Source organism: Episyrphus balteatus, chromosome 1 (assembly GCF_945859705.1).
Source record: "Episyrphus balteatus chromosome 1, idEpiBalt1.1, whole genome shotgun sequence".
NCBI lineage: Eukaryota > Metazoa > Arthropoda > Insecta > Diptera > Syrphidae > Episyrphus > Episyrphus balteatus.
Window position 1 is genome coordinate 87,852,939 of NC_079134.1, and position 17,839 is coordinate 87,870,777.

At 30.8% G+C, this 17,839-nt stretch overlaps 2 protein-coding genes across 2 annotated transcripts; both read left to right on the forward strand.

Annotated features, from left to right (window-relative positions):
- Nucleotides 1-3,834: 3,834 nt before the first annotated feature.
- Nucleotides 3,835-4,347, forward strand: LOC129906930 (myb-like protein D; the record flags this gene model as incomplete). Its single annotated transcript, XM_055982923.1, has 1 exon — nucleotides 3,835-4,347. A coding segment is annotated over one exon (513 nt), but the record flags the coding sequence as incomplete, so codon positions are not given.
- A 1,971-nt stretch (nucleotides 4,348-6,318) lies between these two features.
- Nucleotides 6,319-12,308, forward strand: LOC129906929 (uncharacterized protein DDB_G0287625-like; the record flags this gene model as incomplete). Its single annotated transcript, XM_055982922.1, has 2 exons — nucleotides 6,319-6,763; nucleotides 12,172-12,308. Coding segments are annotated over 2 exons (582 nt in total), but the record flags the coding sequence as incomplete, so codon positions are not given.
- Between the last annotated feature and the right edge of the window lie 5,531 nt (nucleotides 12,309-17,839).

The window sequence follows — 17,839 nt, forward strand, 5'->3', positions numbered from 1 at the left end:
AAGGCCAAAATTTCCGTCCCCCCGACCTGGAAGAAGTGAAGGCAGTCATATCCAAGCTTAAGTCAAACAAAGCCGCTGGAGCTGACGGCCTTGCTGCCGAACTATTTAAAGCAGCAGGAGATGACCTGGTTAGGAGTATGCACCAGCTCATCTGCCGAATATGGTCGGAGGAAAGCATGCCCACAGAATGGAATCTCAGCATCGTGTGCCCGATCCTTAAGAAAGGAGACCCTCTAACCTGCGCCAACTACAGAGGAATCAGCCTCCTTAACATCGCATATAAGATCCTCTCTGCCGTACTATGTGAACGTCTGAAGCCGTTCGTCAACAACCTGATAGGTCCTTATCAGTGTGGCTTTAGACCAGGAAAGTCCACCATCGATCAAATATTCACATTACGGCAGATCTTGGAAAAAACCCAGGAACAACAAATCGATACCCACCACCTGTTCATCGATTTTAAAGCCGCGTATGACAGTATATACAGAGATGAATTGTATAGAGCTATGTCTAGTTTTGGCATCCCTGCAAAGCTCGTCCGGCTGTGCAGGATGACGATGGAGAATGCACGCTGCTCCGTCAGAGTCGGTAAAGACCTAACCGAAGCATTTGATGTCGAATAAGGTTTTAGACAAGGCGACGCACTGTCATGCGATTTTTTTAACATCGTTCTTGAAAGAATTATACAGAACTCAAACGTCAACACCAGAGGCACAATCTTTCAAAAGTCCGTTCAGCTGCTTGCATATGCCGACGATATTGACATAATCGGAAGAACTCAGCGTGATGTCAATGGCGCTTTTGTAAGCATTGAAACGGAAGCGGCAAAAATGGGTTTAAGGGTCAATGAGGGCAAAACCAAGTATATGCTGTCGTCAAAAAAGGACACACAACACCGACGCATTGGACAAAACGTCACCATCGACAGCCAAAACTTCGAGGTAGTAAAGGACTTCGTCTACCTAGGCTCCGCTATAAACACGGACAACAACATCAGCGCTGAAATCAAACGGAGAATCACTCTTGCCAACCGCTGCTACTTTGGTTTGAGAAGGCAATTGACCAGCAGAGCCCTCTCTCGAGCAACTAAGGTGTCCCTATACAAGACCCTAATCATCCCAGTCCTGCTATATGGTGCAGAAGCATGGACTTTAACGAAGGCGGATGAAAACATCTTGGATTGTTTCGAGAGAAAAGTTCTTCGTGCGATTTTTGGTCCCGTGTGTATTGATGGTGATTGGAGAAGAAGGTATAACAACGAGCTTTACGGGTTGTACAAGGACGCTAACTTAGCCAAGAGAGTGAAGGTGCAGCGCCTGAGATGGCTAGGTCACGTGGAGCGCATGGACAACAATGCTCCGGCCCGGAAAGTTTTCGACTCCAATCCAGAGGGACGGCGCAGTAGAGGAAGACCTCGTCTGAGGTGGCGCAACCAAGTGGAAGGGGACCTCAACCAACTTGGCGTGCGCAACTGGAAGCAGCGAGCTAAGGATAGAGCTGGCTGGCGAAGCTTGTTGGTTGAGGCCCAAATCCACAGCGGATTGTAGCCGCCTTACGGCGCTGGTCACCCAGACAAAAAATGTCAAAACAGAAATCAGCTGATGAAACTAAAGCTCTGAGGTGTTCGATGTAAAATCTGATTTTTTTGACAGTTAATTGACATGACTCAGAGTGCCCTGGAGGGGGGAACAATGAACAGACCTATTTTCTTATTCTCACAAACACACGCAGTTTTTGTGAGAAATGGAGAAGCTGTCAATTTAAGGCCTTTCTGAATTTTGGGTTTCCTGGATTTTGGGCTTTCTGGATTTTGGATTTCGGGACTCCGTCCGTCTCCCTTCTGTTTCTTTATTCATTATTACAGTCTGGATATTCTCCATAAACTATTTTGTCTCGTCGCGACGGTCTATTCTTTTCCATATCCGGAAAAAATAAAGAAGCACACTCCATCTCCATATTACCAGCTATTATTTAGTGATTTATATATGTATAGGGGCGCCTTTGCAAAAATTAAATTGGTTGGAGGAATATTAGGATTGCTTTAGTCTTTCAAAAGAAATTGGGGCGCCTTGTTCTTCAAAGATGAACGAAAATTTTGGACACCATTGTCCTTCCGGAAGCCAAACAAATTAACCCAAAATTGGGGGGCGCCTTTCATAGCCGTAGCTAGGATTTCATTTCGGGGGGGGGGGGGGGGGTTAGCTCAGACCAAACAAATTTTTTTTTTAGAAATCACAATACTTTGTATCAACTATATGTAACTGCAGTCGATTCTAAATCCCGCTAAATCAAATAGTCATTTGAACTGTGCAGAAGCGAAACATTTGCCAATATCCTTTTTAAGTATTTTTTAGGAGAGGAATTCGTAGTTAACAGTTTAAAAAAGACCTGCTTACGGTTAACGAATTTAAAAATGGCCGAATATTCAGCGGCATCTCTAGTTTTATAGGTACAAAGAGTGATAAGTTGGTTGATATAAATTGCGAGCGTTAGAGAGCAAGAACATTTTTTTTAAGAAACAAATTTTAACCATTCTAAGGCTTTATAAAAAAAATTATTTCGTACAATTTAATATATAAAACATTGAAAAATGGACTTTTTCTTGCACTGAAATTTTGTAGCAGAAAATTGACAGGTACATTCTATCTATTGAGTTCTAAATGAAATTAGCAATACTTAAAAACCAAAATTTTAAATAATCCAAGTTGTTTCACATGAGCTAATTACACTGGTCAACAAGGTTTTTGTTACAGAAACCAGGGTATACTTTTCTATAGGCTGAGCTCGAATCCGAAGTCAGAAAAATTCTATCACATAACGTTTTGGAGATATTCCCGTTAGAAAATCGAAAATGCCTATTTTTACCAGTTTTCAAAGTTATTTTTTAGCGTTTACTTATTTTTTTTTAAATTAAATTTGTAACAGTTTCTAAAAGAATTGTGTCAAAATTTGAAAGCGATTGGTACAGAACTTTTCGATATGTATTTGCTATTAAAAGCAAAAAAAATATGAGATGCCCCAAGCACTTGGATTTCAAGTTATTATTTCTCGAGGAAGAAAATAGATATTTAAAAGATTTAAACGGATTTAGAGAAACAAAACTTAATTCTTTTAGAAACTGTTACAAATTCAATTTAAAAAAAAATAAGTAAACGCTAAAAAATAACCCTGAAAACTGGTAAAAAGCGATATTTTCGATTTTCTAACGGGAATATCTCAAAAACGTGATGTGATCGAATTTTTCTGACTTCGGTTTCGAGCTCAGCACACAAAAAACCTATAGAAGATTATACCCTGGTTTCTGTAACAAAAAAGAAGTTTAATTTTGTTGACCAGTGTCATACTTCACTTTGAAATTTAACAATAAACTGAAACTGTTTAATTTTATAATTTGAAACAAAAGAATAACGAAATGTTGTAAATACAGTGCTTTGCAAAAGTATAATCGCACCATATAAAAATGCTATTTATATAAAACCGAGTATTGCAGCGACACCCTACTATTTTTTTATTAAAGGGGATCAAAAAACAAGAATATTGAGAAGAACAAGATGTCCCGTTACTTTCTCCTATAATTTTTAGAAATAAAAACAAGTTTTTTTCATTTATTTTCGCTTACATACTAGATTTAAGTTTAACATAGAACAAAAGTGGGTAATAAGCAACTGAAGATATCTCGGACAGTAGAATAGATGTCTGAAAGATTTAAATAGATTTAAGGGTAATAATAATAATAATAATAATAATAATAATAATAATAATAATAATAATAATAATAATAATAATAATAATAATAATAATAATAATAATAATAATAATAATAATAATAATAATAATAATAATAATAATAATAATAATAATAATAATAATAATAATAATAATAATAATAATAATAATAATAATAATAATAATAATAATAATAATAATAATAATAATAATAATAATAATAATAATAATAATAATAATAATAATAATAATAATAATAATAATAATAATAATAATAATAATAATAATAATAATAATAATAATAATAATAATAATAATAATAATAATAATAATAATAATAATAATAATAATAATAATAATAATAATAATAATAATAATAATAATAATAATAATAATAATAATAATAATAATAATAATAATAATAATAATAATAATAATAATAATAATAATAATAATAATAATAATAATAATAATAATAATAATAATAATAATAATAATAATAATAATAATAATAATAATAATAATAATAATAATAATAATAATAATAATAATAATAATAATAATAATAATAATAATAATAATAATAATAATAATAATAATAATAATAATAATAATAATAATAATAATAATAATAATAATAATAATAATAATAATAATAATAATAATAATAATAATAATAATAATAATAATAATAATAATAATAATAATAATAATAATAATAATAATAATAATAATAATAATAATAATAATAATAATAATAATAATAATAATAATAATAATAATAATAATAATAATAATAATAATAATAATAATAATAATAATAATAATAATAATAATAATAATAATAATAATAATAATAATAATAATAATAATAATAATAATAATAATAATAATAATAATAATAATAATAATAATAATAATAATAATAATAATAATAATAATAATAATAATAATAATAATAATAATAATAATAATAATAATAATAATAATAATAATAATAATAATAATAATAATAATAATAATAATAATAATAATAATAATAATAATAATAATAATAATAATAATAATAATAATAATAATAATAATAATAATAATAATAATAATAATAATAATAATAATAATAATAATAATAATAATAATAATAATAATAATAATAATAATAATAATAATAATAATAATAATAATAATAATAATAATAATAATAATAATAATAATAATAATAATAATAATAATAATAATAATAATAATAATAATAATAATAATAATAATAATAATAATAATAATAATAATAATAATAATAATAATAATAATAATAATAATAATAATAATAATAATAATAATAATAATAATAATAATAATAATAATAATAATAATAATAATAATAATAATAATAATAATAATAATAATAATAATAATAATAATAATAATAATAATAATAATAATAATAATAATAATAATAATAATAATAATAATAATAATAATAATAATAATAATAATAATAATAATAATAATAATAATAATAATAATAATAATAATAATAATAATAATAATAATAATAATAATAATAATAATAATAATAATAATAATAATAATAATAATAATAATAATAATAATAATAATAATAATAATAATAATAATAATAATAATAATAATAATAATAATAATAATAATAATAATAATAATAATAATAATAATAATAATAATAATAATAATAATAATAATAATAATAATAATAATAATAATAATAATAATAATAATAATAATAATAATAATAATAATAATAATAATAATAATAATAATAATAATAATAATAATAATAATAATAATAATAATAATAATAATAATAATAATAATAATAATAATAATAATAATAATAATAATAATAATAATAATAATAATAATAATAATAATAATAATAATAATAATAATAATAATAATAATAATAATAATAATAATAATAATAATAATAATAATAATAATAATAATAATAATAATAATAATAATAATAATAATAATAATAATAATAATAATAATAATAATAATAATAATAATAATAATAATAATAATAATAATAATAATAATAATAATAATAATAATAATAATAATAATAATGATAATAATAACAATAATAATAATAATAATAATAATAATAATAATAATAATAATAATAATAATAATAATAATAATAATAATAATAATAATAATAATAATAATAATAATAATAATAATAATAATAATAATAATAATAATAATAATAATAATAATAATAATAATAATAATAATAATAATAATAATAATAATAATAATAATAATAATAATAATAATAATAATAATAATAATAATAATAATAATAATAATAATAATAATAATAATAATAATAATAATAATAATAATAATAATAATAATAATAATAATAATAATAATAATAATAATAATAATAATAATAATAATAATAATAATAATAATAATAATAATAATAATAATAATAATAATAATAATAATAATAATAATAATAATAATAATAATAATAATAATAATAATAATAATAATAATAATAATAATAATAATAATAATAATAATAATAATAATAATAATAATAATAATAATAATAATAATAATAATAATAATAATAATAATAATAATAATAATAATAATAATAATAATAATAATAATAATAATAATAATAATAATAATAATAATAATAATAATAATAATAATAATAATAATAATAATAATAATAATAATAATAATAATAATAATAATAATAATAATAATAATAATAATAATAATAATAATAATAATAATAATAATAATAATAATAATAATAATAATAATAATAATAATAATAATAATAATAATAATAATAATAATAATAATAATAATAATAATAATAATAATAATAATAATAATAATAATAATAATAATAATAATAATAATAATAATAATAATAATAATAATAATAATAATAATAATAATAATAATAATAATAATAATAATAATAATAATAATAATAATAATAATAATAATAATAATAATTTTTTTTTTTTTTTTTTTTTTTTTTTTTACTTTACTTGTGGAGGAATGCGTTACGCACCATAAGGAGGTATCCATACCTCCCCGTGTGTCGGACTCACCACCAAGGAAAAAATGTTAAAACCTTATAATGGCATACCGACTAAACCTCCAAAAGTGTCACGAAGAACCCCCCCTCGGGACCACGGGATTGCACTTCTTCAAGAGGGGGTGCTGTTGTACGGCCCATTCTGGGCTCACGTCTTGTGGCGAGATCTTTTCTTCCTCTGCTTTCTTCGTTCCTAGGTTAGGAAGGGTAAGGTTAGGGAGGTTACGTTAGGGAGGTTAAGTAAGGACTAGGTGGAATTAGTTGGGTTTCGTTAGTTTAATATTAGTCTTTGATTAGGTGAAGTTAGGTTACGTTAGTTGAAAGTGGTTTGGTTAAATTTGGTTAGGTTAGTTGGTTAATAGGTTAGGAAAGGTTAGGAACGCGGAACTGTTCTTCTTCTCTTTTCTTATTTCTGAGGAGCTGATTTGTGTATGCACTGATCGCGTTCCAGTTGTGTTGGCTAGTGAGCATCTTCTCGACTATGTTCTCTGGAGTGATGGTGCCAATGTTTGTCTCCAGTTCTTCTCTTTGTGCTGCCCATCTGCTGCAGACGAAGAAGGTATGTTGTGCATCGTCTTCTTGGGAGTCCCCGTACTGGCATGCTGGACTACTCGTTTTGCCGATCTTGTGGAGAAATGCGTTGAAGTAACCGTGTCCGGTGAGTAATTGGGTGACGTAATAATTAACTTCACCGTGTTTCCGGTCTTTCCACTCAGCCACATTTCTAATCAGCCTCGCCGTCCATCGTCCTCTGCTTTCTGCGCACCAACGTTCTTGCCACTTCTGTATGGTCAGCTGCTTAGCCTCTTCTGCTGCCGCTTCCAACCCCATTTCCGCCTTTTTGTCGTAGACATACTTCCTTTCTGTCGCTAGGAGATCGATAGGGGTCACTCCAGCGATTACAAGGACAGCTGGTTCCGACACCGTTCGATAAGAGCTTGCCACGCGTAGAGCTCCGCATCTTTGTACTGCTGCCATCTGCTTTCGGTACTTCTCTTGCTTAAGTGCGTCCGCCCATATTTCGCTGCCATACAGAAGGATGGAATGCGTTGTCGCCATCAGTAGCTTCCGCTTACTGGCCGTTGGTCCCCCAACGTTCGCCATCAGTCTGCTCAGTGATGTGGTAGTTTTTGATGCTCTTTCCGATGCTGCCTTTATTTGTTGCCAGTAGGTTAGCTTTGTGTCGAGCCTCAATCCCAAGTACTTCACTGTCGCGCTGCTTCTTATCACTTCGGTCCCGATTTGGAAGTCGATTTGTGTAGGAATCCTCTTCCTCGTCAGAAGAACTATCTCTGTTTTTTCCGTGGCTAGGCTGAGTCCATGCTCTTCCATCCATGAATTTGTTCGTCGCATGACCTGGTTTAGCTTTCTTTGCGCGCTATCGGTGTCTCGTGCCGTAATAACCGCGGCGATGTCGTCAGCATAGCCAACCAGGAAGGCATCGTCAGGCATCTCCATGCGTAGGATATCATCATAGGAGATGTTCCACAGGTCTGGTCCTAAGATTGATCCTTGCGCTGCACCAGATGTGACTTCCTTCCTTCGCGGACCTTCTGCGGTCTCGTAGATCAGCTCGCGATCTCTGAGATAGTCCTTCGTCATTCGTAGAAGATATGCAGGGACGTGGAATCTCAATTCCAGCGCATGTAGGATATCACTCCACCTGGCCGAGTTGAAGGCATTTCGTACATCCAGCGTTGCCAGCAAGACGATCTCCTTCGAGTAGTGATTTCTTTGTTGGGCAATTTGGGTGGCGTGCACTACTTCTTGTATTGCTCCGATAGTAGAGCGGCCTCTCCGGAAACCGTACTGTCTCTCTGATAGATCGCCCGACGCTTGTACTGCAGCTGAAAGCCGCGGTTTCAAAAGCTTTTCCAAGAGTTTTCCCGCGGTGTCTAGCATGCACAGAGGTCTGTATGCCGATGGGGAATCTGGGTCTCCTTTGCCTTTGCTGATGAGCACCAGCCGTTGTTTCTTCCAGCTCTTCGGGAAGACGCCTTCTATGAGGAAATTGTTGAACATGTTCAGAAGTAATTGGGGACATGCTTTGGCGGTCGCTTTCAGGACTTCTGCGGGGATTCCATCGGGGCCCGGAGCTCTTCGGTTTTGCAAGGACTGCACAGCTATGCTCAACTCCTCCTCGTTAAAAAGTGGGATATCCTGTCTTTGGACCGGTGTGTTGTCGGGTGGTCTGACAGGATGAGTTGGGAATAGTGTTCCAACAATGTGCTCCATTTTTTCTTCGCTTAGGACTGGGGGTGCCATCTGAGCTCCTAGTTTACGAGTAACGATCTTGTAGCCTAGTCCCCAGGGGTCGCTATTGACATCACGGCGGAGATCCTCCCATTTCTCTCTCTTGCTCGAATTGATGGCCCTCTTGAGCTCGGATCTCTTGGTTCTGAACTCTGCTATGGCGTCCTCCATAGGTTCAGCGTTTCTTCTCCTTCTCCCCCTGGTAACTATTCGTCGAAGTTGTAAACACCTTCGGCGTAACGCAGCTATCTCCTCTGTCCACCAGTACACTGGATCTCTGTTTCTGTTGGCACCTCTTGTCCGGGGCATTGAGGAGTCGCAGGCGAGCCGAATTAGTTGCATCGTGGCTTCAGCCTTGGTTTCAGCAGGTCCTTCCACTCGCAGCACAGCATCTGCCCCTTCCTCGATCACTCCCTTTAAAACATCCGCGTTAAGCCTGTTTAAGTTCCACCTTGGAGTCCGTGGTTGGTGACGTAGGTTTAGGGCTCGTTGGTTTTCCTCCAGGTCGAAAACGATATACTGGTGGTCACTACCTGTGTAGTCCTCGATTACTCTCCAGTTCTTAATTTTTGCGAATGCGGTGCCCGTCGCAAAGGTAACATCTGGAATAGTGCCTCTGTGTCCTGGTCTCCTGAAGGTGGGGGTGTTTCCTACGTTAGCTACGTATAGTCCACGTCTCGCGGCCATCTCGAGTATTTGCCTTCCTCGAGAGTCTGTAGTTGGCATTCCCCACTCTTGACCTCTGGCGTTGAAATCTCCTGCGACTAGAACATCTCCACTAGTCTCATTCAGAAAATCCTCCAAATCCTCCAGTTTTTTGCGAAATTCTTCGATCCTGTCGTTTGGGCTAAAATATATGCTTACTATTGTAAGTTTTCCAGTTTTGACCCAGACAAAGCCTCTTTCTGCCCCTTTTCTATCAATTTGGAATTTTGTTGTGTCTGTGATCCAAATGGCAGCAGTATTTAGCAGGTCTGAAAACCAATTTTGTCCGTCCTTATCGCGGTATTGTTCGCTTACGATAACAATGTCAGCTCGAAGTTCCGAGATAAGTTTTGTCAGAAGGCTGTCTGCTGTTAGACTTCTGTGGACATTCGCCTGGAGGATCAAGGTCATTTTGAGGAGGCCTTTTTCGCCTCTTCAAGTGCTTTTCTGAACACTTGACAGCTTCCGGTGCCAGGTACATGGTTTATGGATGATGTTGTTTCCAATTCCACACAGAGGCAGCACTTAGGCTGGTTTCTGCAGTCCTTCTTTTTATGACCCTTTTCCCCGCATTGGATGCATAGTCCTTGCCCCTTTCTGTCCGGATTTGGACAGGACGACTGTTTGTGTCCATATCCGAAACATTTGAAGCAGCGTGGAACTTCGGTTCTCTGTCTGATTCGGCAGTGTGTCCAGCCAATTTTAACTGTGCTGGCCTTCAGCATTTCTTCGGCGGCTTGAGCATTCACCCTGATAATGGCCATCTTCAGAGATCTGTTGTTTTTACTAGTGATCCCTATTTCCAGCTCTGTTATGGAGTCTGTACATTTTTTGCGAATTGCTTCCTGGACCTCTTCTACCGTGGTTAGTTCGTCAAGGTCCTTAATCTCGAGTGAAATCATATGTTGGAGGTTTTTGACAACGGCTTTTTCTCCCAGAATTTCCTTTAGGCAGTTTCCAAAGGCTGTCTTGTTTTTTGTTTTCGCCCCGAGCTCTACCAAGACCTCTCCCTTTTTGGTTTCGCGAATCTTTTTGACAACTGTTTCTGTCGCGTCGGGATTGGCCTTATTCCGAATTTCTCTCAAGATGCCGGAGTAGGTTTCCTCTCCCATCGGCTTGATAAGAATAGCTCCCGGGTTTTGTTTCCGTCTAGGCTTTTTCTTTTTTCTCTTCTTCTGTTTTCCACTTGCTTTGGTAGTTGGGTTACCTTTATTCTTGTTCGTCTTATCAGGTAACGTTTCCTTGGCAGCTTCTGAGTCCTTTCCTTGGAGGGTTGCTATATTCTTTTTCGTATTAGCAGGTACAGTTCCCTTGGCAGCGTCTGTGACCTTTCCTCTGAGGGCTGCTTGGGCGTAGGTCTCTTCACCGGGGATGACGTCGTCGGTCAGTGTGTTTGCTTGTCTGTCCTCCGACTCCGCGGCTTGTGAAATCTTTCTCGTTTTCTTTTCGGAATCCTTTTGGAGTGGACTCGACGGTGGTCTTTTGGTGGTTCCCGGGTCTGAAGGGTTTTTTGGAACTTTCTTCTTACCGGCTTCCACCCTCTGCTGTGGGGTTTCGTGGCTCGTGGTGGGCGGTTTTGAGCAGCAAACATCGGTCTTTTTCTTTTCTCTTTTTGACCATTTTATTTTGTCAAGAGACTCCTCCAATGACGCTATGCCGTCTTTAATATCTATGCTGATATTTTTTTGTCTTAGACACGCTGCCTTCATTTTCTTGAGTGTATTAAGGCATTTCTGCATCTCCATAACAAAAACGTCGTTTGGATTTCCCTCGTCCGTTTCTTTGGAGGCAGAAGCATTAATTACTCCCGTCGGCAGCGCAGCAGTGTTGGCTTCCTCTTCTGGTTTTTCCGCTTCAGCTCGAGGAATCGGGAAAATCCCACGTCTTGCTGACTTCGGCCCTTCAGGCGGTTTAGGACCTGTAGGAGTACCCTTCTTCGGAGGTGTCCGAGGTATTTTTGATACTCTTTTAAAAGGGTCACCGTTGTTCTTGCTTGTAGCATTTTGATCCGTAGGAGCCAAGCTTTCCACTCCCATCGAATCAGTTCTCAATGTTGTTGTTGTTGTTGTTGTGCGGTCGCTGTATATCGACGTCTCGGGGCCCGCGTACTCACCCCCGACAGACGCCGGTACTGGGGATCCGACTCCCTGCACCGTAAAATTGTTCTCACTATCTTCTCCTTCCATATTTGGTTTCTTGTTCTGTGTTCCTTCACATAGTAGTTTTTGTTGGTCCGCGTGTGGTATTTTATTTCCCACATACCCTGCATTCCAAAGGAGATGCCGAGCGTTCCACTATCCGCCACCTGTGGACGCGTCCTCTAGGGGAAAAACTACAAAACCCCCGAGGAAATAATAATAATAATAATAATAATAATAATAATAATAATAATAATCATAATAATAATAATAATAATAATAATAATAATAATAATAATAATAATAATAATAATAATAATAATAATAATAATAATAATAATAATAAAAATAATAATAATAATAATAATAATAATAATAATAATAATAATAATAATAATAATAATAACAATAATAATAATAATAATAATAATAATAATAATAATAATAATAATAATAATAATAATAATAATAATAATAATAATAATAATAATAATAATAATAATAATAATAATAATAATAATAATAATAATAATAATGATAATAATAATTATATAATTATAATAATAATAATAATAATAATAATAATAATAATAATAATAATAATAATAATAATAATAATAATAATAATAATAATAATAATAATAATAATAATAATAACAACAATAATAATAATAATAATAATAATAATAATAATAATAATAATAATAATAATAATAATAATAATAATAATAATAATAATAATAATAATAATAATAATAATAATAATAATAATAATAATAATAATAATAATAATAATAATAATAATAATAATAATAATAATAATAATAATAATAATAATAATAATAATAATAATAATAATAATAATAATAATAATAATAATAATAATAATAATAATAATAATAATAATAATAATAATAATAATAATAATAATAATAATAATAATAATAATAATAATAATAATAATAATAATAATAATAATAATAATAATAATAATAATAATAATAATAATAATAATAATAATAATAATAATAATAATAATAATAATAATAATAATAATAATAATAATAATAATAATAATAATAATAATAATAATAATAATAATAATAATAATAATAATAATAATAATAATAATAATAATAATAATAATAATAATAATAATAATAATAATAATAATAATAATAATAATAATAATAATAATAATAATAATAATAATAATAATAATAATAATAATAATAATAATAATAATAATAATAATAATAATAATAATAATAATAATAATAATAATAATAATAATAATAATAATAATAATAATAATAATAATAATAATAATAATAATAATAATAATAATAATAATAATAATAATAATAATAATAATAATAATAATAATAATAATAATAATAATAATAATAATAATAATAATAATAATAATAATAATAATAATAATAATAATAATAATAATAATAATAATAATAATAATAATAATAATAATAATAATAATAATAATAATAATAATAATAATAATAATAATAATAATAATAATAATAATAATAATAATAATAATAATAATAATAATAATAATTTAACTATATGCCTGTAAGACCTAAGGTCTTTTAAATGCAACTGCACGGCACTAGTTAGAAGGAATAGAAAGATAGGAAAGATTATTTTGTTGGTACAGTGAATTGAGAATAAGATGATTATTATCTCATATAGTCCCATATTTCAAAAACGAGATGTGATCGAAAAAATCCGTCTTTGGATTCGAGTTCGGCCACCGAAACCCTTTGAAAAAGCATAGTTTAGTCTCGGCACCAAAAACCCTGCATAAGTACTTGTGGTATTTAAAGGGTTCTTAAAAGAGCATTTTAAGGTGTTAACATAGTGCTTAAGGAAACGGTCAAAGAGATAAAAACTCTTTGTGATAGACCAAACAATTTTTGTTTTCCTTTATACAAACTTCATCGACAGCTTCTGCAACGATGCAAAATTGGTAGTGATTTTAAGGGAGATTTTCATATAGGTAATCAAATCACTAAAATACAAAAACAAATCATTTAGTGCTGCACATGTTAGACTTTATTTTATTTATGTTTATAATATAGGTATCTTTTGATTTTCTGAAAAAAAATTTTCGGGGGGGGTTAAACATCCAAAACCCCCCCCCCCTCTAAATACGGCTATGGCGCCTTTATTCTTCAATAAGCTTAAGACAAAAAATACGAGCGCCGTTGAAAAAGTAAAATAGAAAAAAAATTGGGGCGCCTTTGTGAAAGTAAAAATAAATAAAACATCGATTGGAAAGACTTCCTTGCGCCCCTGGGCAATGGCCCAGGCTGCCCATCCTTAAAACGGCCCTGCTGTTGATGTCTTCTTTTAAAATCATCGAATATGCTCTCTTTTGTTGTATTCTCAGACTTTCAAATGTAAATCTCGTACTGCTCTTTCTTTCTTTGTCCAAGATCAAGAGCAGTACATTTACATTAGAAAGTCTGAGAATACAACAAAAGAGAGCATATTCGATGAATTCAAAAGAAGACATCGGCAGTACCAACTCGATATATAACACCTCCATTCTGTAATATTTATGTTGTGCGTTAAGATGTAAAAAATTTTATTGTTAAATTGTGATGTTATTAATTTATTAAATTTTATGTTAATTTATATAAAAATACTTAGTTAAATTTGGATTAAAAAATAAAAAATATATAAAAATGCAATAAAAACAAAAAAATTATGTAAGTAAAAAATACCCCAATTGTAAAATTAAAGAATTTTATGTATGTATGTAGTGTAGACGTAATAATAAAGCGCCCCTGAAGATGCTGAGAAACTCCAGCGAAACGTCGGGACAAAAATGTATGTTTTAATTTTTTATTTGCATAAACAAACAAAATTGACCAAAAAAGCCCAATTAAACTACTTAAATTATAAAATTATAAAGAATTGGTCACAAACACAAACTTAATATTAAAAAATATTTTTGTTTGTTTTTCATACTCCAACGCTACAAAAGAAGTAAAGCGGTCATTTTTATAAGTCTTTTACTCATCTCAATTTTCATTTGGCACGTAGACACTGGGTTTGTTTTCTTTATTTCCCAGTATTAAATAATTTATAATTTTATTACCCCTTTGGTTCTTTTTGTCAGTTATTATGGTTTTTCTTTTTTAATTCAGAAATGAAACCCTGTCAAAAAATTGTGTTCCTTTTTATCTCATTTTTCGTTCTGAACATGTTCAGAGCGCGCTCTGTGTGTTCAAAAATAGTTGAGCAGACCGAGTTGAATGCTGAAACAAAACATTTGTGAAATATGAGGATGCTCATTTCCTTCAAAAAATAAAAACCATTTTTTCACTATAACTAAAATAAATAAATTCGAATGCCAAATCGTATAGAAAAAAAATCATTTTAATATTTGAACTTACCTGAAATTATCTCAAATGGGTACTAGAAGTTTTTCAAAACTTGTTTTTGGCAAAATCACGGGCTAAAAGTCATTTTCAATGAATTTGAGTGAAATCCGTTTAAAACATGCACGATTCTACAAGAAGTTTTATAAAACGTACATTTTTTTGTAAAATCACGAGTTAAAAGTCATTTTCAATGCATTTACCTGAAACTGGCTTAAAACAATTCACGATTGTACTAAAAGTTTTAAAAAACTTGTTTTTGGCGAAATCACGGATTAAAAGTTATTTTCAAATGCATTAGCCCTGTTTCTTTGGGAGGTGGCAAAGCAGTAGCTTACTAAAGATTTTCAACGAATTCCCCTCTACTCTAGTTCTAGTAGTTAATGGACTAGATTATCTCCTATGAGTAAACTGCCCCTTCAATGGAAGTAGGCTATTGAAATTGATTTTTAACCTGTACAATCGTGAATTGTTTTAAGCCGGTTTCAGACAAATGCATTGAAAATGACTTAATCCGTACAATCGTGCATGCTTTGAGCGGATTTCACTCAAATGCATTGAAAATGACTTTTAACGAGTTATTTTGCCAAAAACAAGTTTTGAAAAACTTCTTGTACCCATTTGAGATAATTTCACAAATTAGGTCAGTTCAAAAATAATTTTTTTTTATACGATTTGACATTCGAAATTAGATAATATGCGATTTTATCACATTTTAGCTACATATAGTGACAACAGCCTATTAATCATCATTTCAAGATAAAGAAAAAATATTTTATCCAAATTCAATGTTCTTCAAAATAATGCAATGGAACATGACTGAAATATTAAACAATGTAAACCAAGCCAAACGTCTCATATGACATCCCTGTGTAATTACTTCGACTGTCACTCATTTGATTGCCAATTGTCATGTACCATTTGCCGTTTGCGCACCACAAACAAGAGGAAACCTACAATGTTTGTTTAAAAGAATTTTTCATGAAAGAAAACGTGTGTTACGTGTGAAACTATAAAGGCTTGGCCACACTGGAGGGTATGCGGTAGCGGTACGGGTAGCGGTGAGGGTACTTGTATGAAAAAAATTCCAAACTGACACATCAACGTTCAGGTGTGGAATTTTTTTAGTACAAATATCGTTACCGCTATACCGCATACCCTCCGGTGTGGCCAAGCCTTAAAGGCCACACTGGAGGGTACATGCGGTAGCGGTACGGGTACTTGTTTGAAAAAAATTCCAAACTGACACATCAATGTTCAGATGTGGAATTTTGTTCATACAAGTACCCGTACCGCTACCGCATATACCCTTCATTGTGGCCAAGTCTTTAAGGCTTGGCCACACCGGAGGGTACATGCATTCTAAACTGACACATCAACGTTCAGATTTGGAATTTTAGTTATACAAGTACCGTTACCGCTACCCTTTCCGCTACCGCATATCTTCCGCTGTGGCCATTCCTTAAGGCTATACATATGCGGGAGCGGTACGGGTAATTGTATGAAAATATTTCCACATCTGAACGTTGAAGTGTCAGTTTGGAATTTTTCTCACACAAGTACCCGTAACGCTACCGCAAATACCCTTTGGTGTGGCAAGCCTTTATCACAGTACACATAAAAAGGTAATATCTTCCGAACTGACATTGGTCGCCAAATTGTCAAAACATGACAATTTGGCGACCAATGTCCGCTACCGTAATTCTTATTTCTTTTATTTACCGAAGAAAAACGCACAAAAACCGAAAAAGCACGCACACCACTAATTTTTTAACAATTATGCACCATTTTCCGGAAGAAACACGAAGGAAATTTGTTATATTTTAATTTATAATTTTTTTCAAATGACATTATATAAATTAAAACAAAAACAAATTTCCTGTTTACTGCGATTGAAATATAAAAATTAAAGGCCGACCTGACAGATTGGTGCCCATTTTTGACAAACAAATTTTGACAACGTTCGGAATATATTACCTTATTATGTGTACTGTGAGCCTTTATAGTGAAGAAAATCGCTTTCCGAAATAAAAATTAATAATTGATTTTCTATAGTTTTAGTGCAAATTACGTTTTAAAAAGTGCAAAACTACGACATAAAAGAGAAGGTAAAAAAAACATCCCAGAAAGCGATTTTTTTCTTAAGTTGAACTTAGGAAAAAAGTCAGTCATTTCTTTTTTTCTATTGTCTGTCTACGGTGTGCGTTGGTCTTATTGCTTTTAATTTAAAAAGAATTTGGTGTGCAAAGTTATATTTCCTAAATAAATAGTAAAATATTTTGTTTTATTTTACAATTGAAATTTTTGTCGTAAAAAAAATAATAAGAAACAAAATTTTGTAGTAGGTACCATCTAATAAGCTAGATGGCACTACGAGTTAATCCTTGTGAAAGTTCTTTACAGAAGAGTAAATTTTCATCCGTCGCCGCTAAAAAAGTGTAAAGGCTTGGCCACATCGGAAGGCATGCGGTAGCGGTACGGGTAGC